The 27,677-nt window shown below is 41.8% G+C and overlaps 3 protein-coding genes across 3 annotated transcripts; all 3 read left to right on the top strand.

Annotated features, from left to right (window-relative positions):
* Nucleotides 1-250: 250 nt before the first annotated feature.
* Nucleotides 251-3,112, top strand: LOC131308388 (abscisate beta-glucosyltransferase-like). The gene is made up of 2 exons (XM_058335304.1): nucleotides 251-952; nucleotides 1,997-3,112. Exons 1-2 carry the CDS (start codon nucleotides 367-369, stop codon nucleotides 2,845-2,847), a joined length of 1,437 nt encoding a protein of 478 aa, XP_058191287.1. The 5' UTR covers nucleotides 251-366; the 3' UTR covers nucleotides 2,848-3,112.
* A 2,432-nt stretch (nucleotides 3,113-5,544) lies between these two features.
* On the top strand, nucleotides 5,545-7,568 carry LOC131308443 (scopoletin glucosyltransferase-like). Its single transcript, XM_058335376.1, has one exon. It carries the CDS (start codon nucleotides 5,936-5,938, stop codon nucleotides 7,367-7,369), a length of 1,434 nt encoding a protein of 477 aa, XP_058191359.1. The 5' UTR covers nucleotides 5,545-5,935; the 3' UTR covers nucleotides 7,370-7,568.
* Nucleotides 7,569-10,601: 3,033 nt separating this feature from the next.
* LOC131308341 (scopoletin glucosyltransferase-like) lies at nucleotides 10,602-12,215 on the top strand. The gene has a single exon (XM_058335260.1). The coding sequence runs from the start codon at nucleotides 10,705-10,707 to the stop codon at nucleotides 12,136-12,138; it is 1,434 nt and encodes a 477-aa protein (XP_058191243.1). The 5' UTR covers nucleotides 10,602-10,704; the 3' UTR covers nucleotides 12,139-12,215.
* Nucleotides 12,216-27,677: the final 15,462 nt, after the last annotated feature.

The raw sequence follows: 27,677 nt of genomic DNA, 5'->3' as shown, positions 1-27,677 counted from the left end.
TTACTAACTTGCTTGTCGGTGCGTCTTTCCAAAGGTAAACCCCCTTTCGGTTTTTAGGTATCTAGTTCACCGTTCAACCCTTTCACCACACAACAGCAAGGAGGAAGAGGTTCAAGGATTCAGCCCCTCTTTAATAAAAAAATTCATAAAAGAGTTTCGGACCATCCAAAATATTTTTAAGCAATTATGATTGACTTCATAAATAACCATTCACACCGCCGTTAAAAAAACTTTCTCTAGGGAGGGATAAGTGCCAATGCTAGTGTTCAATAAAGGTAATTTTGGCTTTGAGAGTTGAGAAATGAATGTCGAAAATGGTTTGAGTTTCCAATAAGCATCTGTTCATAAACACTCATCTCGACAACCATGGACTCCGACGCTGCCAAGCTCTCAATCTTCTTCTTTCCCTTCGTCGGCGGCGGCCACTTGATCCCCATGATAGACCTCGCCCGCCTCTTCTCCACCCACGGCGTCAAATCCACCATCCTCGCCATCCCCAACGACGCCGCCGTCTTCCACAACTCCATCAACCGCGACCGAACCCTCGGCCTTGACATCCACCTCCACACCCTCCAACTCCCCTCAGCCCTCCCCGACCAACCCCCACACGCCGTCACCGCCGCCGACATGTCCGCCCCGCCCTTCACCGACACCTCCATCCTCCAACAGCCCCTCGTCGACATCCTCCGCCGTTGCCGTCCCGACTGCGTCGTTACCGACACGTTTCACCGCTGGGCGGCTGACGCCGTTGATGGGGTAGGGATACCGAGGGTTATATTTAACGGGAATTGCTGCTTTGCGAGATGTTGTGAGGATAGCGTTAAACGTGATTGGCCGCATGAGAAGGTCGGGTCCGATTCGGAGCCATTTGCGTTGGAGGGTTTGCCCGATCGGATTGAATTGACGAGGTCTCAGCTTCCGGTTTTTGTTCGGACGAGAACTGAATTTCCAGGTCAAGCTCGCACATTTCTAAGATAACACTAGTGCTTCTATTTAAATATGGCATCTGTCAGTTTTTTTATTCTATATTAGTACTGGAGTATAAGATAAGACTGATTTTGTGTTTAATTTTTGGATTGTCCAAAGAGATCAAGCGTAGGGCATTTGTTTGTAGTCATTTATCAAATCTTTTTTTTTTTTATTGAATTTACAATTCACTGCAAGGTTGACTATGATTAAGCTGCAACGATTTCATAAATATGGTGTAAAGTCAAGAAAGAAACTGGAGTACTTCTTGATTCTCTCAAGGGAAAACTAATGAGAACACCTAATATTTCCCCCTCTTATGAATCGTAACATGTTATGCTTTGGAATGGTTACTGTTATGCTTTTGAGTGGTTGGTATTATGACGGGAGGCACCGTAAAAAAATGAAATTGATATTCGCGCTCCCTTTTTTGATGTAGGCGCTCCACTTTCAACGTAAAGTTACTCGTAACTTCATTCATAAACAAAGTGAAGCGCCTGCATAAAAAAACGGAGCGCGAATATCAATTCCCTAAAAAAAATGAATTTAAAAGTATAGAAATGTTAGGCCAATTTTGAAAAATGTTATGCCTTCGAGTGTTAAAATGTTGTGCCGTTCTATGGTAAAATGTTAAACATTCGACTGTAATGTTATGCCTTGCCTCCACATGGTTATGTTATAGGCGAGATACAGTATCCCCTTGACAAAAGGGTGGATGCCATAGCATCTCCCAAAACTAAGTTTTTCACAAACAATCCTTTTGAGAGAGAGAGAGAGAGAGATGAAATTTGAATAGTAAAAAATGGTGAAAAAAGAGGGAAAATATCAGGGATTTTTGGGTCATTTTTTCCGGTCATTTTTAGTGAGAAATCACAACTCCTTTCATATAATCCAAGGGCCCATAAATCTTGTGAAAAAGGCTTCTGGATTGATGGTGTTCTGGTTAGCTGTTGTCTGTTTTGCTTGACCATAGAAAAACTTTTCAAGGTCGTTAATTGGTGTTCTTTCTACGTTAAATTTCTCAATACAGGTAAGAGCATGAGAGCAGAGCAGAACAGTTTTGGGCAAGTGGTGAATAGCTTCTTCGAGTTGGAACCAGCTTATGTCGAATACTACAGAAACCAAATGGGTAAAAAGGCATGGCTTATTGGCCCAGTTTCTCTTTGCAATAGGAATGTCGCAGATAAAGCTGAAAGAGGCCAAAAAGCCGCCGTTGACGAACGCAGCTGCTTGAATTGGCTCAATTCCAAGAAACCCAATTCTGTTATTTTCGTGAGTTTTGGGAGCTTAGCTCACATGCACCCCACACAGCTTATCGAACTTGCACACGGTCTCGAGGCTTCCAGTTGCTTTTTCATATGGGCAGTGAGAAAAATTCTTGAATCCGAAAATGGGGAGAATTGGCTGCCTGATGGGTTTGAACAGAGGATGATTGAGAGCAACAGAGGGCTCATAATTAAGGGATGGGCACCGCAGTTGCTGATATTGGAACACGTGGCGGTTGGAGGATTCATGACGCACTGTGGATGGAATTCGACGTTGGAGAGCGTGTGTGCAGGTGTGAAAATGATCACGTGGCCTTTGTCTGCAGAGCAGTTTTATAATGAGAAGTTGGTAACGGATGTGCTGAAGATCGGGGTTAGGGTTGGGAGCGTGGAGTGGGCGTCGTGGAACATGGAGAGGAAGATGGTGGTGGGGAGGGACAAGGTGGAGGGGGCGGTGAAGAAGTTGATGGGTGGCGGCGAGGAGGCAGAGATGATGACGAGGAGGGCGAAGGAGTTGGCGGAGAAGGCAAAGAGTGCGGTGGGGGAAGGTGGGTCGTCCTGGAATGATGTTGAGGCTTTGATTGGGGAGCTTAAATCTTGCTGGAAACAGAAATAGGTACCGCAGTTGAGAGAATTTGTAGGGGGTGGATACGGATTGTGGATTCGCTATGAGAGTAAAAACTTACGGGAGCCCATTGCTTATGTGATTAGTGTAGATTCATCAGTGTATAATGCTTATGTGTTCTCCCTATCATTTTTTCTTGTGGATTGAAGTTTCTCTTGCTGAGAAATTGAGGACTGGTTATTACACCCATATTAGGGTGAAAAAATGTCTCTCTGAGTGTTTGATATGCGTATGAGGTTCATTCACCTTGCCCAAACTCGTAGTTGATGTTCTTGCTCTTCTGGTTAGAAGGAGAAGAAATCGTCGGCCTCTTGCATCTTTTGCCAACCAAAATACTCCCTTTACAGTAGCAAAATGAAACAAGAAAGCATAAACTAGATTCACAGTACATCTTTTGCCAACCAAAATACTCCCTTTACAGTAGCAAAATGAAACAAGAAAGCATAAACTAGATTCACAGTACATGGTTGCACAAGTGCTAATAGCTGCAAAAGCTCAAAAGGAAACAGTCACGCGAAGTTACATGGTGGTATAGAAAATTCGGATTGGATTCCTAATGGTGGAGGGAGTGGACGGAGATTGAGGAAAACAAAATGCCCTTTGAACCACCACTGAAACGTATAGGAAGCCCCATTGTGGGTGAAGCATGTCACAGAAGCATCTGGGCAAATTCTTCAAGGCTACTGGAAGCTCCAAGGACCACTTCACCGTTTCCGTACAAGTCTTGGAAGCTTCAAGCTCCAAGACTCGGGCGGCCAATCACTGGACCTTCAACCCTCCAGCTTGAATCATAACTGAGGTAATGGAATCTTAATTTTTTTATGTAGGACTCGCTGTTATGGCTAAGGAAGGTTATTTTAGGCTTCCCCTTGCTAATGTTTTCCTGGATAAGTTTTGGGAATTGATATTCGCGCTCTTTTTTGATGCAAACGCTCCACTTTCAACGTGAAGTTACTAGTAACTTCATGAACAAAGTGGAGCGTCTGCATCAAAAAAGGGAGCACAAATATCAATTTCCTAAGTTTTTATGTTATCCCTGGAACTTACGACTTGTTATACATGAGTTACAGTTCGAAGAAATGTACGTACGTAGCTAGCTAAAACTTATGCACACACATGAAACAAAGAAAGAGAAAAGAAAAGGAGTTTTGCTGCTTATGTGCAGGCACCACAAAACCCATGTGAGTGTGAGTGTGTACGCCACGTAGAATTTTTCTAAGAAAAAAAATCAAAAAAATGAGTTGATAGATTCTTTAGGTGCGTTGTGTACTTAGGTGGACTTTTTAGCACTTCTATAAAACTTTCATCATCTTTCTTACTTAAAAATCTCCATTAATTGGCTTCACACGAGTGTGCCGTAAAACAGTTACAAAAGTGGGTAAATTTATATACAAAAGTACGAAGCGCACGAAACAACATTAATCCCACATAATGAATTTATTTACCCCTTTTCATTCGCGCTCTTATTTTCCCAGAAAAGTGTGTGTCTTTTTAGTGTCTTATTGTCATCGATCCAGTTTAGCTGCTCTATTGCTGTTGTACTCGACGTAGAGCATCTCCAACTGCCTAAGCAATTGGAGTTTTCAGCTATACTAGCTAGCTTAAAGCACAAAAATGGCAAACCCAGTAGACTCGCTTCACAGTTGACGAATTGGCGTGGTGCTACCGTACCTTGTGGGTCAATTTCATCCTCTTCTCCCTCTCTCCTTCCCTCATTTTCTCATCTCCCGTGCAAAGTTTCGTTGCCTCTCTCATTTTCCCTCGCTTTCAACAAGCAGCGAACGCTAGGGTTGTGGAGATGTTTCATCATCCTCAACATCGACAAGGTATGCCCCTCTCTCTCTTCCAAAATTAATTCCAACTTCATGATTCAGGTTTAAATTCTGTAATTTGTTTTCCACTGATTGATGAGAAATTTTTCAGTGCCGGGTGGGCACGGCCACGTGGTGCCTGTGTGCGCATTTCGGACAGCCCAGATTTGTGAGTAATTTTTTAGTGCAAAATTACCAAAACAATCCCTCAAACCCAAACAAATTGGCCCGTCCAAAACATGTTTGAATGGCTGAGGTGCCCATGCTTTGGACGGCCAAGATGCGCTCACGGACACCACGTGGCCGTGCCCACCCAGCACTGAAAAATTCCTCCTGATTGGGAGAAGACTTTAGCCGTGGTATGGGCAACTCTCAAAAACAGAAAGGATTTGGACCCTACACCAAAGTGCATGGCGGAAGCGATTACGTCATTCCAAGAACATTCTTGCACCCGCAGGCCACGTGCATCCTTCGTCCTAGTATTACCGGTTGAACCAAAACACCTCACCTGTATCATTCTTTTGTGTGAAGCTCAGAATTAGGTCTTCTTGTCTCACATGTGTCTCCCGTGTGGCCTCACATGTTATGTGAGAGAAGAAAGTATAATGTTCATATACTCCGAAAATATTGAATAATTTTCGGTCTTCTTGTTGGTGGAAATACAAAAACTAATGTTCTTATTACAAATGCAACACAGAGTTAAACAAGCAACACGAGATATTTTTTAAAGCTAAACTGTCCGTGATCATCTATTTTATGAACCAAAATTCAAATTGTGATATATTCATATATATTCGTTGATATTCAATCAAGCTGATTTTCTGCATTAATTTACTACTCTGGAGATCGTATAAGATGAACATTTTAGCACGATGTGACTCACAATTGGCGGTGACATGGTTTCTACATTATACGGGGACGGGCAGGATTTAAACTCTTGACGGAATGATCTAGTTTCTTTCTCCCCCCCCCCCCCTCTCTCAGCACGATCTTCACACTTCGAGAACAAGATGACGAGGGCAGTGTCGTGTGTGGCCAAAGAACTACAATCCCATTTCGAGTCTCTCTCTCCAATTCTCTAGCACCTTGTTATGAAGCTTCCTAGTTCCTGCAATTTGTCTCTCTCTCGATAGATCCGTCTCTATATATTGCCACCATACTCTATCCAACACCTCATTCAAACTAGTCTTTCCCCCCCTCTCTCTCTCTCTCGCGCGCAATCATTTCCTAGTCTCCAAAGTTCGATTACTCTTCCCAAACCAAGGAAAATGGGTCAACTCCATGTCTTCTTCTTCCCCATGATGGCTCACGGCCACATGATCCCAACTCTTGACATCGCCAAACTCTTTGCTGCCCGCGGCGTCAAATCCACCATAATCACTACTCCCCTCAACGTCCATTACTTCCAGAAATCAGTTGAAAGAACCAATCAGCTGGGCTTCGAAATGGGAATCAAGACAATCAAGTTCCCCGTGGCTGCAGCCGGCTTACCGGAAGGATGTGAGAGCGTCGATCAATTAACTTCCGACGACATGGTCCCCAAATTCTTCAAGGCCACCACCATGCTCCAAGACCAGCTCGAGCGTATCCTCGACGAGGTCCGACCCGACTGCATCGTCGCTGACATGTTCTTCCCCTGGGCCACGGAAGCCGCGGCAAAGTTCGGCATTCCGAGGCTGGTTTTCCACGGGACTAGCTTCTTCGCCCTCTGTGCTTCGGAGAATCTGAGGTTATACAAGCCTCAGAGAGAAGTTTCGTCCGATGATGAATCCTTTTTGGTGCCTGATCTTCCACATCAAATTAAGCTCACGAAAATGCAATTGCCAGAGCACGAACGAAGCGAGTCCGAAACAGACTTTGCCAGAATGGCTGTGAGGATGAAAGAGTCGGAGTTATTGAGCTACGGAGTTATAGTCAACAGCTTTTACGAGCTTGAAACAGAGTATGCTGATTATTACCGAGACGTTTTGAAAAGAAGGGCTTGGCATATTGGACCCGTTTCGCTATGCAATCGGGAAATCGAAGACAAAGCACAGAGGGGTAAAGAAGCATCGATCAACGAACATGAGTGTTTAAAATGGCTTGATTCAAAGAAACCCAATTCGGTGATATATATCTGTTTTGGAAGCGTGGCGAAATTCGATGCTTCTCAGTTGTATGAGATCGCAATGGGTCTTGAATCTTCAGGGCAACAGTTCATCTGGGTTGTGAGGAGAGGGGAAAACGAGAACGTAAATAAAGAGTGGTTACCGGAGGGGTTTGAAGAAAGGATGAAAGACAAGGGCTTAATTATCAGAGGGTGGGCACCTCAAGTGTTGATTCTTGATCACGAAGCAGTGGGTGGTTTCGTGACCCACTGCGGGTGGAATTCGACATTGGAAGGGATTAGCGCCGGAGTTTCGATGGTGACATGGCCAGTGTTCGCAGAGCAATTTTATAATGAGAAGTTGGTGACTGAGATATTGAGGATCGGAGTTAGTGTTGGGGCTCTTAAGTGGAAGACTGGGACAACAAGTGGTGGGGTGACGAGAGAGCAGATTGGAAAGGCGGTGAGGCGTGTCATGGTGGGGAAAGAGGCAGAGGAGATGAGGAATAGAGCGAAGGAATTTAAGGAAATGGCAAAAAAGGCCGTTGAAGAAAGTGGGTCGTCGCACACTAATTTAAATGATCTTATACATGAATTGAGTTCTTATCGGACTTGAGATGTTGAAGCTGAATGTGGTTATGACTGATGAATGCTCAAAAGCTAGCTAGTTGCTTTTGTTTTGTAAAAGTTGTATTGTTTCTTATGTTCGATATAAATTTGTTTCAATACCGAGAAGAAAATTTATAGTTCAATACAAGCACAAGAATGAAAATTATACGTTGTACGAAAAATGCTACCTGATTTTCTACGAAAAAGTGAGACCCATTTGTTTGTTGTTTTCTCTCATTCTCTCATGGTCCTATCACCGGTTGAACAAAATACCTGCATCATTCTTTGGTGTGACACTCGGAAATAGGTCTTCTTGTTGTGGAAATACCACAAAACAGTGTTCTTTTTACAAAACCAACATAGAGTCAAAGAAACACGATATTATTTTTTCAACAACTTAGGTATTCGAATTAATTGCGTGCACCTTTTTAGAAGATCAATACCACCGTTCCTAGCAAAAGTCCCGGCTAAAAACCGGGAGAAAGTCTCAGCACTTGGATTGTAAATTGAAATGGAGGCAGAGCTGAGGAGAGGTGGATTTGTAGTGGTTGGCTGGAGAGAGGATGACCAGGGTTCGAATTGGTGAAACTCCAAAAACTTGCACGCTAAATGTGATATGGGTTTCAAATGAGGAAGAAGAAAGGAGAGAGAGAGGTTAAAGTTGTCAAGAACAGAAAAGTGTCTGACTCCAACAATAGTAATCGTGGCATTATGGCTCCCCTAGAAAAATGGGTACTATTTTTTTATGTACAAAAGTACAAAACGATGAAACAACATTAATCGCACATAATGAATGTACCCCTTCCATTGGCTCTCTTTTTTCCCAGAAAAAAAGTGTTGCTAACTTGCTATCCGTATTTGCTTTTCGGGTCCGTTCTAAAATACCTTCTTAAAAAATAAATATTTATTTCATATTTTTAAATTAAAAAATAATGTAAATGAAAAATAATTTTTTAATTTTTTTGTACCGTATAAATATCTCAATAAGATCTATTAAACAAGATCCATATTAATAGAATAATTATTTATGCAAGCACTTAATTTTTGAACTTGAAATTACAAATAAATACTTATTTTCCTTTCGGAAACAGATGACTTTAGCCGTGGTATGGGTATGGGCAGCTCCAAAACGAAAAGAATTTGGACCCTACACCAAAACTAAAGACCGGATTCAAAGTGCATGGCGGAAGCGATTACGTCATTCCAAGAACATTCTTGCACACGTTCCCACAGGCCACATCCACATGCATGCTTATAAAATCAGCTTGATTGGAGAAGAGTGGTGCTAATTAGGGAGCAACAATATTACTCACACAATAATTTAAATACAAAAATTTACACAATTTCTCACATAAATATGAGAGGTTGTATTTGGTGTTGTGTTTAAATTGTTGTGTGAGTATCATTTTTGAATAGGGAGAACTCTCCGAAGAGATAATCAAGATGAACAGATAATCAAGATTAAGGTTGTTCTAATTAGGGAGAAGTCTCCGGAGAGATAATTAATCAAGATTAAGGGGTGGTTGTTGACAGTTGTAAATATAATCTTTGATTACTGGTGTGGGTCAATAGTGTTAGATTTCTTGGAGGGTTCCAACCTAAAACCAATTGGCAATAGGTGAAGTAGCCTCTAGATTTTATTAACCAAGTTTGGGTGGCTTAAATGAGCAATGTGGGATAAGTTTTAACACTCCCCCTCACGTGCAGCCCGGATGTACGTGGAGGTACGAATTGAGAAAACTAGGAGATTTTTACTCAGGCGACCCCCCACATGCAGCCTGGATGCATGTGGAGGTATTAATTGATAAGGTGAGATGATTGACTCGGGCGATTGAGACTTGACCACACGATGTGAGGTCACCCAAGATCTAGCTTTGATACTATGTTAGATTTATCGGAGGGTTTCAACCTAAAACTAATTGAAAATAGGTGGAGTAGCCTCTAAATTTTATTAACTAAGCTTTGGTGGCTTAAATGAGTAATGTGTGACAAATTTTAACAAATTGTGATGTTTAAGGAACCATATTAATCGTGGTTTTCCTCAGGGGCGGAACGACATGTAGGCAAGGGAGGTCCATTGACCCCACTCAGTACAACATTTCTGCAGGGAATAGTATAGTTTTGGGGGTATTTTTGTCAATTTGCCCCATAGAAAGCATGTTTCCCCAAACATATTGCCCCAAGACCTCAACCAAATTACAAATCTTGCCTCATGGAATATTCCATACATACAATTCACAGGCTCCACTTTCCCCCCTCTCCCTCTCTCTCTGGAAAACATTAAAGAATGGCGTACCGACCCTTATGAGGAAAGCAAGTTTTCATGCGTCTTTGACTCTTTCTCTCTCACTGTGATCTTGGGAAAGAAAAGCAAGTTAACTTAAGCAACAAGAAGAAGAAGGTAAAAGTCAAATCTCCTGTAGTTTCAAAACCCTAAATCTAGACTAATTTGGGTTAAATTGATTATATTCAGATTGTAATGACTGTTTTGTGGGTTTTCAAAACCCTAAATTTTTTGTTGTGAGGAGTGTAAATTGATTATACTCCATGCATATCTCTCACTCTGTTGTACATTATAATGACTATTTTTGGGGTTGTTCAAAACCCTATTTTGTGGGTTTTTCTCACTTCGTACGTATCTCTTACTCTATTGTACATTGTAAGGTAAAAGATACCCCATGGCCCGAAATCTAAATTAATTTGGGACAGAGTTAATTATTTTAAACTGTGGTTGTTTTTGGGAACACTATAGATTGTTTTTTATATAAGACTGATTTATTTATTTTTATCCCTATAGATATGAGATAATAAACAAAAGGATCTCGTAGAATCATCAACTCTTACAAGTAACAATGAGTCTTCGAAACAAAGTCGTAATGAACGGATATGCAGGTGAAATGATAAAAAAATAGATATCTCATTTTAGTGAAATGATACGTAATAGATGGATATCTTTTTTTGGTTATATATTAGAAATAGATATCTCATTTTGGTTATTGTTCTATTATTTTGGTTATCTTCCGGACCTCCGATTCATTGTGTACAAGTGCAAAATTATTAATTATGTGTTGTAGATGTTTGACGACTTGACCCCAGAGCCCTAAAATTCTGGGTCCGCCACTGGTTTTCCTATAAGGTATCAAATTTTCGAGCCTCTCTCAACCACCTCATTATGAACCTTCCTCCAATTCGTGTATGTTTGTTCTTCCTATATATACTCCTAAAAACTTAACGCCCTCATCGTCAAACAAGTTCCTGTTCTATTCAACACGATCTTTCTCTCTCTAGCTTTCGTTTCCAAGCCTCCAAAATCGACTAGTACTCTTCCAAAACAAAAAAATAATGGGTCAACTGCACGTGGTCTTCTTCCCGTTGATGGCTCCCGGCCACATGATCCCAACTCTTGACATTGCCAAACTCTTCGCAACCCGTGGGGTCAAATCCACCATAATCACCACTCCTCTCAACGCTCATTACTTCACAAAATCAGTAGAAAGAACCAATCAACTGGGTTCCCAAATGGGAATCCTCACGGTCGATTTCCCGGCAGCTGCCGCCGGCTTACCTGAAGGATGCGAAAGTCTCGATCAAATAACTTCCGACGACATGATCCCCAACTTCTCCAAGGCCACCGCCATGCTGCAAGACCCGCTGGAGAGGATTCTCGACAAAGTCCGACCCGACTGCCTCGTCGCGGACATGTTCTTCCCCTGGGCCACGGAAGCCGCAGCGAAATTTGGCATTCCGAGGCTGGTTTTCCACGGGACTAGCTTCTTCGCCCTCTGTGCTACGGAGAATATGAGGTTATACAAGCCTCAGAGAGAAGTTTCGTCCAATGATGAGACCTTTATTGTGCCTCGTCTTCCTCATCAAATTAAGCTCACGAAAATGCAAGTGCCAGAGTACGAACGAAGCGAGTCCGAAACAGACTTCGCCAGAATAGCTGTAAATATGGAAGAGTCGGAGTTATTAAGCTATGGAGCTATAGTCAACAGCTTTTACGAGCTTGAAAGAGAGTATGCTGATTATTACCGGGACGTTTTGAAAAGAAGGGTTTGGCATATTGGACCCGTTTCGTTATGCAATCGAGAAATAGAAGATAAAGCACAGAGGGGTAAAGAAGCATCGATCGACAAACACGAGTCATGTTTAAAATGGCTTGGTTCGAAGAAACCCAATTCGGTGATATATATCTGTTTCGGAAGCTTGGTGAAATTCGATGTTTCTCAGTTGTACGAGATCGCAATGGGTCTTGAATCTTCAGGGCAACAGTTCATCTGGGTTGTGATGAGAGGGGAAAACGAAAACGAAAGTGAAGAGTGGTTACCAGAAGGGTTTGAAGAAAGGATGAAAGACAAGGGTTTAATTATTAGAGGGTGGGCCCCCCAAGTGTTGATTCTTGATCACGACGCGGTGGGCGGTTTCTTGACTCACTGTGGATGGAATTCAACATTGGAAGGGATAAGCGCCGGAGTTCCGATGGTGACATGGCCGATGTTCGCGGAGCAATTTTATAATGAGAAGTTAGTGACAGAGGTATTAAGGATCGGGGTTAGTATTGGGGCTCTTAAGTGGAATTTTTTTACGGTAAGTGGTGTGGTGATGAGGGAGCAGATTGGGAAGGCGGTTCGGCGTGTCATGGTGGGTGAAGACGCTGAGGAGATGAGGAATAGAGCCCAGGAATTCAAGGAAATGGCAAAGAAGGCGGTTGAGGAAGGCGGATCGCACACTAATTTGAATGATCTTATACATGAATTGAGTTCTTATCGGGTTTGAGATGCTGAAGTTGGATTTGGTAATGACAAATGAATGCTAAAAACTAGTTGCTTTTGTTTTTGTTTTTGGTCCGTAAAACTTGTATTGTTTCTCATGGTTTTTTGAAATTATGCGTAGTACGAAATGCTACTTGATTTGAATAATATCTTTCTTGATGTTGATAATTACGATTGACTTCACATTTTAAGAAGTTAATTAGGTGATAATTAGAACTAATCATATAGTATTATAAGGTATTTTAAATATTCAATTATAGTACGTATAAACCGACCCATGCAACGTAGTGCTTTATGAGCTTGACAAAACGAGTAAGTGTACTGCTCGGCTTGAGCAAGCGGTAAACGGACAAATAAGGGACTCATCGGGGAGCCTGTGGTAAGGGAGGTCACCCGGTATTCCTCTGAAACGTACTGTTGGGAAATGCCCCTGCTAGTTATACGCTAGAGAACAATTGCAGGTGTTTGAGCTAGAGAACAATTGATTGTCACTTGATTCTTTATCAAATATGCACCAGCAGTCATACGCTTATTCAAAGACGCACCAACTCCGCAAAATTTATGCTTTTTCTCAGGAATATGCAGAAGGTGGTACGGTTGTGCTTCTCTTTGAATTAATTTTGTCACGCTCCATTTTGACTTGTTTCGACTAAATGCCCATATATACATGAACGCGTCGCAATTGGTTCTCGTCTCTTTTCGAGGTTGTTCTACTACTGGGCTCCGTTTATCTATTCCCCTTCAACCTTGTTTATTACAAACAAACTTTCTATTTAACAAAATACCATCTTTCTTGCTTCTCGTAAAACAACCTCTAGCTCTGAATGAAAAAATCTCTTGACCCGTCCGAGATCATTGTAAAAATCATACGCAGCATTCTCTGTGTCAAACTCCATTCCAAGGCGTTTTGTACCAATCAATTTCTCTCATAGGCTCTTCAAGTCCACCACCGTCCATTCTAAAATAATGTTGTGAACATTAAGGTTAATAAGAAACAGTAATTAAAGCTTACCTTTATAAAATGGTGAATGTAATATTATGCATAGGGAGTATTAAACAGTGTGATTGTTTAAAACTGGAGTACTAGACAATGTCTTAAACAATGGAATATTATGCCTTAAACAATGTCTTACGTTTTCTTACCATTTGCATGGATTTTTCGTAAACCAAGAACGAGGAGAGAGAGAGAAACCATTCTTACTATATTTTGGAGACGCAGGTCGGATGAATCGGTGACGGTTTTGGGCGGCGAAGGTGGGGATGAAGCCGTGGAGATGGGCGACACCGGAGGAAACGGATCGACGGTGGTGGACGGTGGTGGTGAGGTAAGTGGCTGTTGGCTACTGCATGGGCAGACATTGATACGCAAGAAGAGTGACTGTTTAAGGCGGTGCGGCGTGTCATGGTGGGGAAAGAGGCGGAGGAGATGAGGAATAGAGCCAAGGAATTTAAAAAAATGGCAAAAAAGGCTGTTGAAGAAGTTGGGTCGTCGCATGCTAATTTAAATGATCTTTACATGAATTGAGTTCTTATCGGACTTGAGTTGCTAAAGCTAAATTTGGTTATGACTGATGAATGCTTGAAAGCTAGTTGCTTTTGTTTTTGTTTTGTGAAATTGTATTGTTTCTTGTGTTCTTTATAAATTTGTTTCAATACCAAGAAGAAAAATTGGTTGAATACAAGCACACGAATGAAAATTATGATTTTCTACGAAAAAGTGAGACCCATTTGTTTGTTAATTTCTTTCTCATTCTCTCATGGGTCCCACTAAATTACAGTTTCTATGCACTACACAGTTAACTTGCGGGCAAACTAAACTCTCCCATCATAATACTCCTACAACTTAACAACACTTAGCAACACTATTGGACACAAGTAAAAGAAAAAGCTGGTCTACTACACAAATTTCTGAGCTAAATTTTTGGTTTAAGTAGAGTGAAGAATTTTTCAGTGCCGGGTGAGAACCACGTGGTGCTCGCTAGGCATATTCAGGTCGTCCATTGCGATTTTGGACTGCTCTGAATTGGAGAAAGAAAATGAGAAGAGAGAGCGATGGGATGAGTGGAAAAAGAGGGTTTCAATTTGAATCGTTTAAAAATGTATTGAATGGCCTGAATGTGTCGCGTGGGCACCATATGAGATATACCCACTCGGTACGGAAAAATTTCCAGAGTCAAAGAATGGAGATGGCCGTAGCTGTGGCATGAGTAACCCAAAACTGAAAGGGAATGGACCCTACACCAAAACTAAGACCGGATTCAAAGTGAATGACGAAAGCGATTACATCAATACAAGAACATTTTTTACCCCAAAATTTATTAATTCCTCCGAGCACCGTCACGTGGTACCATAAGCTCTTTTTTTATCACACATTTCGTGTGGGGCCCAATACAAACATGTAGGTCCCATCCTGGTAAAAAAGGGACAGGGACACCACACCCCATGACGGGGTGAAGGGCCTTGAGTAATCTCTCCTAGTACCCACATGCATCCTTCGTCGGATTGCCGGTTGAACTAAACACCTGTATCATTCTTTGGTGACACTCGTAAATGGGTCGTCTTCTTGTGGAAATACCACAAATCAGTGCTCGTATTACAAAAGAAACATAGAGTCAACACCGGAGATTAGTTTTTTTTTTAATTACTCAAGTATTCGGATCAATTTACGGACATCTTCTGAGAAGATCCATACCACCGTTCCTAACAAAAGTCCCGACTAAAGCCGGGAGAAAGTCTCAGCACTTGGCCAATGCCTAGGATTAATGAGATCAGTTTGAGTCGCTAATCAATTTATCTTGATTACGTAGGAACAGTCGGATACAAAAGCGAGGCAAATAGTTGGATATATAAGTTGTAGCATGTTATAATAGATATAAAATATAAAGTCCATTATGAGTAAACTTTTAAAAAAAGAGGGCTCATTTTTTCAGATTAATTCAAAACCCAATTAGTTTATTATATAGCACAAAAGGTAAATGAACTTCGTAAAGTTGAAGTTGATTAAAATTTACTTTTGCTCAGGCATGCACGTTTGAATAAGTTACATATGCTATCGACAAAAATATGTTCATGGAAGTTAATTATGTTGACGTAATTATTTCTTTTACTTTAAAAATAAAAGAAAGTGATGTTTAAGGATCCGTTTTTATTAAACATACAAGTGTAATTCCTGTGTGCTCATTGGTGTAACTACTAACTGTTCAGGTATGTAAGATGGTTCAAATTTAAGATATTATTATGGAAATAAAGAAATCGTAAGAGTAAGTAATTGAATGAAATGTCATTTTTACAAAAAAGAAAAGAAAAGAAAAGAAAAGAAAAAAGAATATAGTATTTTTATAAGCAATACAAAAGGAGTTCTTGTACGGAAAAAATAACATATAGAACAATATTTTGGAGTACCAAAATATTTTTAATTTTGTAGACTCAAATAATTAATTAAGACTATTGTAATTTCATAGATCATGTAAGTAATTTAATCCAACATATGAACTAAAACTGAAGAGAGTCGCAAATAGCTCAACTTTGTTAAAAAAAATGATTATAAGGAATAGTATTTCTGATTCCATCAGGACAAATTAAACATTGCATAAACATAGATCAAAGAAATAAGTCTTTGGATTAAAATATGAATTCCTTCTCAAACAATAGCAACAATAATCAAGATAATGTCATGGATTAGATTCTAAAACTGTACAAATAATGAGGCTTTTTCGTCCGTGTATTTTGAAAAATAATTATAAAACCTTGCCGCAAGATAGCTTTTCTCCAAAAGTATAGAACAAAATTAGAGTTTGGTTTGCTGAGAGCACACAACAAACTATCAAGCATTGATATTGAAAAAAATAGAACCATAAAAGTAAAACAATTAGAAAACCCCCAAAAGAAGAGACCACTTAAAATACCTATGATTTGAAGATGTTCTGATAAAATCATAGTCTAGGGTTATGAAATCTAAGAGAATCGACCACGTAGTTGTTTCTTTCTTCGTGTGTAAGAATCTATGATTGAGAAATTGATGGGCCTATCTTCATATGAATTATAGAAGGATGAGAGAGAGAGAGAGAGAGAGAGAGAGAGAGAGAGAGAGAGAGAGAGAAATTGATGGGCCTATCTTCATATGAATTATAGAAGGATCAGAGAGAGAGAGAGAGAGAGAGAGAGAGAGAGAGAGAGAGAGAGAGAGAGAGAGAGAGAGAGAGAGAGAGAGAGAGAGAGAGATTTCTTTCTTTCTAATGATTAGATTGAGAAAATGTATAAAGCTTTTTCTTTTTAACAAAGCAAAGAGGGACCTAAAATACCATTAAATGTCTTTTCTTCTTGACTAAGCAAAAGGGAACCTAAAATACTCTCGAAAAGCCTTTTCTTCTTAACTAAGCAAATGAGGACCTTAAATACCTAAAATACCCTCGAAAAAGCCTTTTCTTATTGACTAAGCAAAGTAGGACCTAAAATATCTCCAAAAAGTCTTTTATTTTTTACTAAGCAAAGGAGGACCCAAAATATCTAAAATACCATCGAAAAGTCTTTTCTTCTTGACTAAGCAAAGTAGGACCTAAAATAATCTAAACTCAAGACATCCAAAAAATATTTGAAAGACGAAATCTACAAGGGTAATTTTGTCTTTTAACATGGTAACTTGGCTTGCCTTAAATTAGGGAAATAAAGAATTTTTTTTTTTTGGTACCTATAAAAAACAATATCCCTTAAATTAGGCAAAATAAAGATTTTTTGTGTACCTCCCTTTCTTTTTGACTAAGCAAAAGACTTAATACTGAAATGCCTAAAATACCTTCATATCTTAACTCCACCATTGACAAACTACAAGGACAAATTGGTAATTTCAAAGTGTGGCTTGGCTAGCCATCCTACATTCTTTTAGATCTTTCAAACAAGGCGAAATGACAACCATATCCTTCAACTTAAACTACAAGGGTAATCCTATGAGGGATAATTTCGTATTTTCACGGCATGCCTTGCTTACCATCCTATCTTCTTTTATTACAAGTGTATTGATAAGTGATACTCTTAATTAAGTTCTTGTAATAAATCACTATTTCAAGAGATTTTATTACTTGGATAGTTTTTCTTCAAATGTAAGGGCAGCTTTCACTGATGAACAATGCTACGTACACTCTTACCCATCACTCTTCTCTCATATACGTGTTGCTTCAGACATTATAATTAGATGTTTCTGTGGGGTCTGCTATTAAGTATATAAATCTCACAATAACATGTAGTTGTAAATTGATCCGGACTCCGGAGCACCAGGCGGTGGTTGCGGTACTCCAGTCTCCTGAACTATTGAATAATCAAAGAACTAATCCAATTTCGAGCCTCTCTCTAATACTCTACCATCATTATTCTGAACCTTCCTCCAATACGGATTTCCCGCGGTCTTCGGATTCCAAAGTAAGGAGTTGAGTCACCGTTCATGTCGTCTAAGTGTCAGACGATTCCACGATACAGTTGTTCCAAATTAGACAATTCTCAAGAAAAGTCTATTCATGAATTCCACGGGCAAAAAAAAGGACGGCATAGTCAACAAACGCAAGTGTGAAGCATCTCGATTGGATGTTTGTTCTGCCTACATCTATGATATGATATATCCACGATACTCTTAAGAACACCGTCAAACTAGTCCCTGTTTTATTATTCAACACAATCTTTCTCTCTCTAGCTTTCGTTTCCAAGCCTCCAAAATCGACTACACACCTCCAAAGCAAAAAATAATGGCTCAACTGCACGTCTTCTTCCTCCCGCTGATGGCTCCCGGCCACATGATCCCAACTCTTGACGTTGCCAAACTCTTCGCCACCCATGGCGTCAAATCCACCATAATCACCACTCCTCACAACGCTCATTACTTCACAAAATCGGTAGAAAGAACCAATCAACTGGGTTTCCAAATGGGAATCCTCACGGTCGATTTCCCGGCAGCTGCCGCGGGCTTACCCGAAGGATGCGAAAGTCTCGATCAAATAACTTCCGACGACATGATCCCCAACTTCGCCAAGGCCACCGCATTGCTCCAAGACCGGCCCGCTGGAGAGGATTCTCGACGAGGTCCGCCCCGACTGCCTTGTCGCGGACATGTTCTTCCGGTGGGCCACGGATACCGCAGCGAAATTCGGCATTCCGAGGCTGGTTTTCCACGGGACTAGCTTCTTCGCCCTCTGTGCTTCGGAGAATATGAGGTTATACAAGCCTCATAGAGAAGTTTCGTCCGATGATGAACCCTTTTCGTAGAAACTTTATATCCATCTCAAAATCAATTGGCAATGAATGGAAAGATTTCAAATGTTATTAAGTGATCACCCATTCCACTCCCAAGCAATGTGGGATTCCATTTCCTTAACGTCCCCCCTCACGTGCAGCCGCATTTGAGGTCTGTCACGTGTGGCCATTTTTGGGTCCTATCATCGTGCAGCCTTTTTGCTGGTCTGTCATCGTGGGGTGCGGATTGTTAATTTTTAAAATGTGGGGTGAAACGGGCCCCGCTCTGATACCATGTGGAAACTTTATATCCATCTCAAAGTCAATTAGCAATGAGTAGAGAGGTCCCAGATGTTATTACACAGGAACAAACTTTACTGAAACACAGTTTACTCCTGGATCTCAGTTACCTTCTTCCTCAATGGTTGGTGCTTCTACTTCTATTGGTCAACCATGGTACTTTGATAGTGGTGCTACCAACCACATTATCAACAATCTACAAAATTTGACTAATCCTCAACCTGCAAACACACAAGATGGCATTATAGTGGGCAATGGTTCTCAACTTCAGGTGTCTCATACTTGCAAAGGTTTACTTCCAACACCTTCAGGTCATTTTCAATTGTCTCATATTCTTCATACACCACATATTACTCACAATCTTATTTCCGTTCATCAGTTTGCTAGAGATAATCAGTATTCTCTAACTTTTGATTCTTCTGGTCTCGAAATCCAGGACAAGAATTCTCACAGAATCTTGTACAAGGGACCTTGTCACAAGGGCCTATATCCCATTCTGACCTCCTCTGAGCACTCTCTTTGTAACGGCCCGGATTTTTGCCCTATTTTTTTTTTTAATACAATTTGAAATGTTAAATACATAATTATGTGTATAATTGATATTACTTAGAAAATCGTATTCGAAATATATTACACCCTAGAGATATGCATTCATCCCTTATCCTTCCTATCTAAATGCTAATTAGAATTCTTTTGAAACTAAATCTCCAAACTTACATCTCACCTTCCTCCACTACTCCTCAATATTAGTTCCCCACCTCCCTCCAATTCCTCTACACAAAAACCAACTCCCACGTCAGTACCCCACCACCCATTCCCTTACCAAAACAAATCCCCCACTCCCCTAATTTTCTCGGCAGAGAGAGAGAGAGAGAGAATATTAGCATCCAATACCTTCTTCTTCTTTTTTCTCTTGTTTTCTTTTATTTTATTTTGCCGAGAGAGTATTGGAAAAGGAAGGAAAGAAAGGAGAAAAAGAAGAAGGAAGAAAGAAGAAAGAAAAGGATCGTCCATCGCCGCCGCCGCCGCTCACCTCTACTTTGTTTTAAATCCTAGCTAGAACTCCAAGGATTAAGGTAGATTTTTCTTATCCATTAACTCTAAGGTATATTAGATGTGTCTTGATGTATTATAGGGGCCCCATTAATCGAGCCCATACAAAGAAACTCGAATCCTAGGAAAAAGAGTTAGAAACCGCATCGCACCTTAAGGTCATTGTATTCAACCTCGTGGCCGCAACATGTATTTTTAGACATATAGTAATTTTTTTTTATTGCAGGAATTCATGTTTTGATTTGTTGAATTTTGTTTGGGTAGCGTACATCCCAATATCACAGTTTCGTCATGTTGATTCAAGCAATGCATAAATTGGTTAATTTAGGCATTTATACTTACTAACTACTAAGCTGATCTAATTATTAGTAAAGGATAAATTGGATTGATTTAACTTTGAGATGTATACAGTAGTACATATAAAAATAAAAACAAAAACACACGGACGTCTTAACTCGGTGAGTAAATGAGTTATGACTCGGTGAGTAAATTTTATGAATTTCTAGACTCTAAATTTGGATATCATTTAAGCTTTAAAGAGTATAATACTACTAGTTTAGTACAAAGCATGGGACCATGAAGCTCGACATATTGATTATGCATAGAACCTATATATAAGAAGTATGAATCAGAATATAGAGTAAATTTATGTACAAGCTTTGGTCTAAAAATCTAATTCTACAATTTATCTCAAAGGCTAGTAAAATCTATTAGAGGGAAAAGAAGTCACATTCACTTAACAAGAACAAGCATTTTTTTTTATATATAAAGAAATACTACTTCACTATGAATATAATTTTTGTATGATTGAATGAATAAAAAGGTTTTGTAAGTAGAGGAAATATTACTTTAACTAATATAAGATCTATATTTTCGAGTGAGACCGTAATGGACTACATCAGTAATATTATCTGAAAAAGTCTAAGAGTACTAAAATTACTAAGTACCCCTAAGGTTTACGAAATAACTTTTCCATCCTAAAATACTAAAGGTTACTAAAATGAACCTATGTGCTGAATCATAAAGCAACCCAAAAGTCACAAGGACAAATCCGAATACTTTTTGTGAAATTCTTTTGTCTTTTGAACTATTAATAATTTTATGTTTCATTGACTCTTATGAATTGTTATTATTATCGATCAACTTGCAATTACTCTATTATGAAAACGTATCAAGATTGTTGTGAAGTTAGTTTGGAAGTAAGGTCACTGGAGATGAGTGTACGGTGGTTCAATTATCCTGTGTAGCTGGTGATATTATGATATGTTTACTCGTCGTTTAAAATAATTGTTCTGTTGATTGAACCGAGAACGTAGAAATGACATTATGGATATTGGATGATTTGTGGGCTTAGAGAAAGTATATAGATGTTGTTCTGGTAAATGGAAAAAGGAAACAGATGAAAGGTCGTGGGCTTAGCAGGACCTCGGGGGTGGCCTGACAGGACCTCGTGTGATCTGGGGCAGCCTGGTAGGACCTTGAGGGCAGCCTGAAAGACCCGGTGTAGCTAGGGTGGCCAAGCAGGACCTCAGGGGTAGCCTGGCAGGACCTCAGGTATTGAGGGTAGCCTAGCAGGACCTTGAGGGCAGCCTGATGGACCTAGAATTGTGGGGGTGACCAAGCAGGACCTCAGGGGTAGCCTGGCGGGACCTCAGGTATTGAGGGTAGCCTAGCAGGACCTTGAGGGCAACCTGATGGACCTAGAATTGCGAGAGTAGCCTAGTAAGACCTGTAAAGTATGTCCAGTGAAATTTTGAGTTTGGAACGTGGTGAATACTGAAATGTTGGAATGATTATAGAAGTTGAGATTCTGGAAATTTACTTAAGTTGATGGTTATGTAATGAAAGAAGTTTTGTACTTTTCGATTCTTACCTCCTTTTATTATAAATGTGATTGTTTGTAAAGTAAGGGTTAATGGGTAAGATTTATCTACTGAGTTTCAAAACTCATTATAGTGTCGTTGGGCTGGCGTTTCATGCCAGGTAATCAAGAGACCGAAGAGCAGAATCCGCTGCAAGACGATCCGTACCAGGGTGAAGACCTCCCTGCTAAGGAAGGGGAGTTTGTTGAGTCTTGGAGGCCATACCCTTAGAAGCTCTGTGTAGACACCCCAATCTGGGCTTCCAGATTAGTTTACTTACGGTTTTTGATTCCCCAATGATGAAATGGATCAAGAACACCCTGGGAATGATAGCGTGTTCGAGCTTTGAGTGTTTGCAAAACCCTTGAACCTAACCTAGCCTAAGTCACTTCAAAAACCAAAAACCCTACTGGTCCGCGCCAGGGCACAACCATCCCGTGCCAGGGCGCACCCTCGTGCGATAAACTCACTCCATTGCGCGACAGTGCGCCAGAGCGCACCATCGCGCGCCCGACTCACTCCATCGCGCGACAGTGCGCCAGGGCGCACCATCGCGCGACAGACTCAAACCATCGCGCGATGGTCAAAGCTGTCCCCATCACCTTTATCAGCTGGGATGCTTAGCCACCAAGCAAACCTCAGCAGGCCTCGTGGACTGACTGAACTCCTCTGCTTTCACCAACAAGATTCACCTCCATCCTTCTCTATATATATCCCCCTTTGTTTCTCTTTCAAAGGGTTCAAGAATTTCAAAAGAGTATACTTTGGGTCACCATCCTCCATTTTCACACCTCAACCTTCCAAGAACAAAGCTTGTTCTTTGCTTCTACCACCCAAACTCCTCAATCAAGCCTTCAAACATCAAAGTTCAAACACCTTTCAAACTCAAAACCGAAGGTATAGCTTACCTTTGTTCTGTTTTCTGTTCTGATCTCTGAGGGGGGCTGGCAGGGCCAAGGCTGGTAATCAATACCAGTCCTGGTCCTAAAGCTAGCAAGGTTTCAAAAACCGTCGAGGTAGGAACCAACGCGCGATGGTCCCACTCTCGCGCGCGACACTTCGGTGCTGCATGCGATGGACCGCGTGGGGATTGGTGTCCTACTGTTTTGTGCTTTATTTTATGTATAGATCACTCTGTTAAGCATGTTAAAAACCAGTTTACTGCTTTCCTTTGTTAAAAATTGCTAGCCGTAGTTCAATTTGCATGTCTTCTGTTTTGGAGTACCCCTGGGATCATTCTGGACCTGTCCCAGAACCCAGAAATGTGTAAACCAAACACTGGTCCGCGCCAGGGCGCACCATCGCGCGCCAGACTGGCTCCGTCGCGCGACAGTGCGCCAGGGCGCACCATCGCGCGCCGGACTCGCACCATCGCGCGACAGTGCGCCTGGGCGCATCCTCGCGCGCCAATCTGAAACCATCGCGCGACAGAGTGCCTCTGACCAGTGAGTGGCCTTGCACGGGTAGCTTAGTTTTAGGTCATTATTTTGTCCCCACACTGTTTATGGGGTGTTTTATTAATTTATAGGGCTTTACAGCCTTTAAACTGTATATTATGCTGCTATATGAACTGCGTGGTTTGTCCTGGGTGTGCACTGGTCCTTCCAGAGGCCAGATGGTTTGAGAATAAGAGCTGTGGGTTTGAGCTCACCGGCGCGCGCGTGTCTTGGAGTTGTGCGCGCGGGAGTGAACAGCATGCAGTGACTTGTTCAGTGCATGCTGGTTTCTTCCTACGCACGTCACTCCAAAACAGGGGCCTCCCAGTTTGTTTAAACTCCCACACCAATCTGTTCTCATCCTATACTAACTGCTCATGCATGCTATCCATCACATCCTGCAAACTGTTACAGTTTTAATCCCCGATTAACTGTTTCCCCGCCCTAATTGGCTAAAAATTGATTAATCAAACAGAATCGCAAACAAACATTTTTCGCAAATGCCTAAGTAGAGACCGATCTCCGGATTGGGCGAGAGGGGTGCCATAAAACCCTTCCCCTCTCGTAACCTGGCTCCCGAACCCAGATATGGTTATGACGGACTGGTTCCTTAACTTTTTCAAAATCAATCCGCGCGGCAAGTGCTTCGAAATACGGTTCCTTGGGTGTCGGACCTTCAAAACCCGAGTGGCGACTCTGTACTTTCGCGAGCGCTTGCTTCCCCGCTCGCGCTCCCTCGACCCGGGATCTCGCGTCTCGGAATCCGGAAATTCCGAAAACGGGCACGCATGCCCACAGTGGCGACTCTGCTGGGGATCGAATCAATATTGGTCTATGCTTAGATTTTAATACGCTCGAGAACAATCCCACAAAAGTCTGTCAAAATAGTGAGCTTCGCGCTGCTAAAGAAAGGATTGGTGATTTAACAGGACCTCGTGTCCGGCCATCCAATCTGGGGCTTTTCCGATTGTTCTCTTGTGTAGTTTCTTCTAAGTATTGATCAATAAAGAGAGCCAAATTTGAAAAGGCATTTGCGAATTTGCGATTCTGTTCGATTAATCAAATTCTTTAGCATTTTTCATATGCATCGATGTGGGATAAGCCCCGTTGGATCGTTTTGGCAATCCGGCACGGTTTACCGGAGCTCGGGGACCCCGAATGACCAACAACCTTCGACGATGATGAGTCATTCTACCGTTTGACTGTTGCTCTGCGATTACGCGGGTAGCGGGAGGTATATCTTGGCTCTAGTCCGAGGAACCCGTTACAAACCAAAACCAGCCTTTGCATATACAAAGCATTAGAACTCTCCAAACTAGGACAGGTACCTACAGGGTAAGATTACTTGCATCTAACCCCCATATACTGTTTACGTGTTACTGCTTTTCCTATCGCATGTACTGTACATACGCTATTTTGCATAGGAGCATGCTTAAGGTTGTCTTGTCTTTCAAGTTTGTCATGCACTGTCTAAGACGTTGTTGGACCCGATGAGGAGTCGTTCATTCTGTCGAATGTTCGTTATCAATTGCAAAGTCCTTAGTTCAATGAGACTTTGGGAAATCAAAATTTACTACATCCTTGGCTCATGCCCGATTAAGGATTCAACCAACAATAAGGAACAACGAAGTAGTGATGCCACGTCATTGGTGCCACCCAGGTTGAAGTGCGAAGTCACTATACACCGCCGTGTTCAAGGTTAAGGTGCCATGTCATCACTACCGAGTTGTTCCAAATTCAAAGTTGAACCTTTAAATGGGACTAGTCGAAGATTTAGTCTATTTTGACTTCTTTTAGGATCTATCGATCTACTCAAGGACACATCGCCGAAAAGAATTCTGAGGATTCCGGCAACGTCTGAAACTCGTGAGGCAAACTCGTCTCTGGAACTGTACATACATACATTCTGTTTTGCGTAGGAGCATGTTTAGGGCGGCTTCTAGGTTGTCTCTCTCTTTCGAGTCTGTCTTATGCTTATTAGGACGCTGCTAGACCCGATGAAGAGTCGTGCATCTCGATGGTGCACGTTGTTAATTTTTTTTTTCAAAGTCCTTAGATTAGCGAAACTTTGAGAAATCAAACCTTATTAAGTCCTTGCCTCATGCCCGATTAAGGATTCAACCGACAATAAGGAACCACAAAGTATTGATGTCGTGACATTGATATCATTCAGGTCACAAGTGCCTTGTCACTTACAACCACCCCGGCTAAAGCACAGCGTTGCTCACGCCACCCCGGTTGAGGTGTCACGCCGTCAATACCAAGTTGTTTCTAATTCAAAGTCGAATCTTCAAATGGGACTAGTCGAAGACTTAGTCTGTTTTGACATCTCTTAGGATCAGTTTGATCTATTCAAAGGATACACCCTCAAAAAGAATTCCGAGGATTCTGGCAGCGTCCGAACATCATGAGACAGACTTGTCTCTAGTTCTAGAGTCTAGGGTTGACACCGACAACGACATGTACATTGCATTTTGCTGTAGGAACACCACTGAGCTTTTGTCTTACTTTGCTGTCCAAAGCTTAAGGCCATTGCATCGTCGGAGAGTACTGAAAAGAAGAGCCAAACCTGCTTGGGAATATCTGCCGGAGCTGTTGCACCTTTGCTTCTAAGGTCATATCACCTACCTCGTTCATCAATTCAGAATGGCAGTACAAATGGAGCTGGCTGAGCTCAAGAAGGCTGTAGAAGAATTGGGTCACAAGATGGACAAACAGATGATTATGGTCCAGGGACTCGTTGGCCTCGTTACCTCCACAGCCCCGCAGCCAGATATGGGGCTAGTCAAAGAACCTCCTCAAGCCTACCACTCTCCAACGGTCGGAATCAAACTATGCTCAGGAGACATGTTCAATGACCTGATTGAATTCCATGAGGCTAAGGCTCACTCGAAGGAGGATGTTAATTCCTTTGTCGAAGCCATTGCCAAAGGGGAGGACATACTTAGTGATGAATTCAGCCCCGAAGGCAAAATAATGCATCCTATTGATGATGCAATGTGTTGCAACTGCGAAGCAAACAAGGGTTCCGCTTTGGATTCTCAGTTCACTCGCCGAAACCCACCAAGGACTTTCTCACGCTTCTCTACACCTTTGGCCTTAATTTATGAGAAGCTCCTCGATGCTGGTTCCATCAAGCCCCTCAATCCAACTCCTCTACCCAAAAATCCATCACCCAACTTCAAGTATAACCTCTATTGTGCCTACCATCAGATGCCTGGCCATCCTACCAGTGCTTGCTTCCGGCTTCGACATGCCATTCAAGATCTCGTTGATTGTGGTATCATCACAACCCCACCACCATCAACAGCCGATACCAATCAGGTTCAAAACGCTCAAAGCTTCCGAGCCCGAACCCAACACCGGAGTTTCTCTGTCTTCGAGGCACCTCTATCTACAGTAATGGAGAAGCTTTTCCAATCCGGGCATCTCAAGCCTTTGACCCCGACTTCCCCACCCAAAGTCTTACCAGCCAACTGCAATGCAAACCATTTCTGTGCCTTCCTCCAAATGCCTGACCATCCCACTGACGCATGCTATCGTCTTCGACATGAGATTCAAGATCTCATTGACAATGGCACAGTTCAAGTTCCACCAAAGCCCAACGTCATTTCCAACTCCTTGCCTCAACACAACTCTGACCCTCTGGTTGGTCAGATATCTATCACCTCCACTCAAATCAACCCGAGCTCCACCATATTCAACCCTAGCCACTATATCGTCCCAGAGAGCCAACCCAAACCAATCGTATCCATCCCGTTCGAACCGGAGATTAACATGATGGCTGTAGGTTGGGCAATTGAGGTCTTCACTGCCGACAACTGGATTGACAGTAATGAGGAACTTACAAAGGAGCAGGCTGACAGGCTGAGGTCCATTGTTCAAAAGAGCACCGAGTAGGTTTGGTCAAAGAAGCTGAGGAAGCCGAAGTGCTGTTGCTTGGGCCTGACACCCGCTGGATCCTACCTCTTTTTGTGGAAGTTATGGGTAGCTTTTTAAATATTGCATTTTCAAACCGCGTCTAGTTTGCATTGGCGTTTTGTCTGAGTCTGACACAGAGTCTTTTGAGTTGTCTAAGTCTAGCTCTGAGTCGGAGGTTGTGCCTCTTGGCTCTCCACGTCGTAGCTTTTGTTTCAAGTTTTGAGTCTGCTGTACTTGGCAAACCCCGAGGGTTTTTATGATATGCTTTATCTTGCTTCTAAGTACTTCGCTGGCTTTTATATAAACTGTGTCGACTCTGATGACGATGGGATAGATTTCGATGGGATCATCCCCAAGGAAATGTGTTCTCTCGCCGAAAGGGAAGACGAAAGGCATGCTCAGCCTATAAATTGAAATAATAGTTTTCAAATAAACTTGAGAGATGAAGTAGACCTCCAAATGGTTCAAACTGGTTCAACACTGTCCCCAGAGGAGCATTGCGCCCGATCAGGCAGGCTCGAAGAGTTCATCAATGTTTTGGCATGGTCTCTCAAATGACATGCCTAACGTAGACCCTGAGATAAAGGAACATCAAACCCCCTGCTATCGGGTGCCAAACCATGCAAAGCAAAGCCCAAAAGGTCCAGCGCCTCATACCATGTTCAAGTTTGTAGGAACAGCGTTCCACCAAGTACAAGTTAGCAAGTTCAAAATTGGCCTGGAACGAGACATGTCAACCGAAGCACACTGAACTC

Source organism: Rhododendron vialii, chromosome 11a, assembly GCF_030253575.1.
Source record: "Rhododendron vialii isolate Sample 1 chromosome 11a, ASM3025357v1".
Taxonomy (NCBI): Eukaryota; Viridiplantae; Streptophyta; class Magnoliopsida; order Ericales; family Ericaceae; genus Rhododendron; species Rhododendron vialii.
Note: the sequence above shows the minus strand (reverse complement) of the source record. Positions and strands in the feature narration are given on the sequence as shown.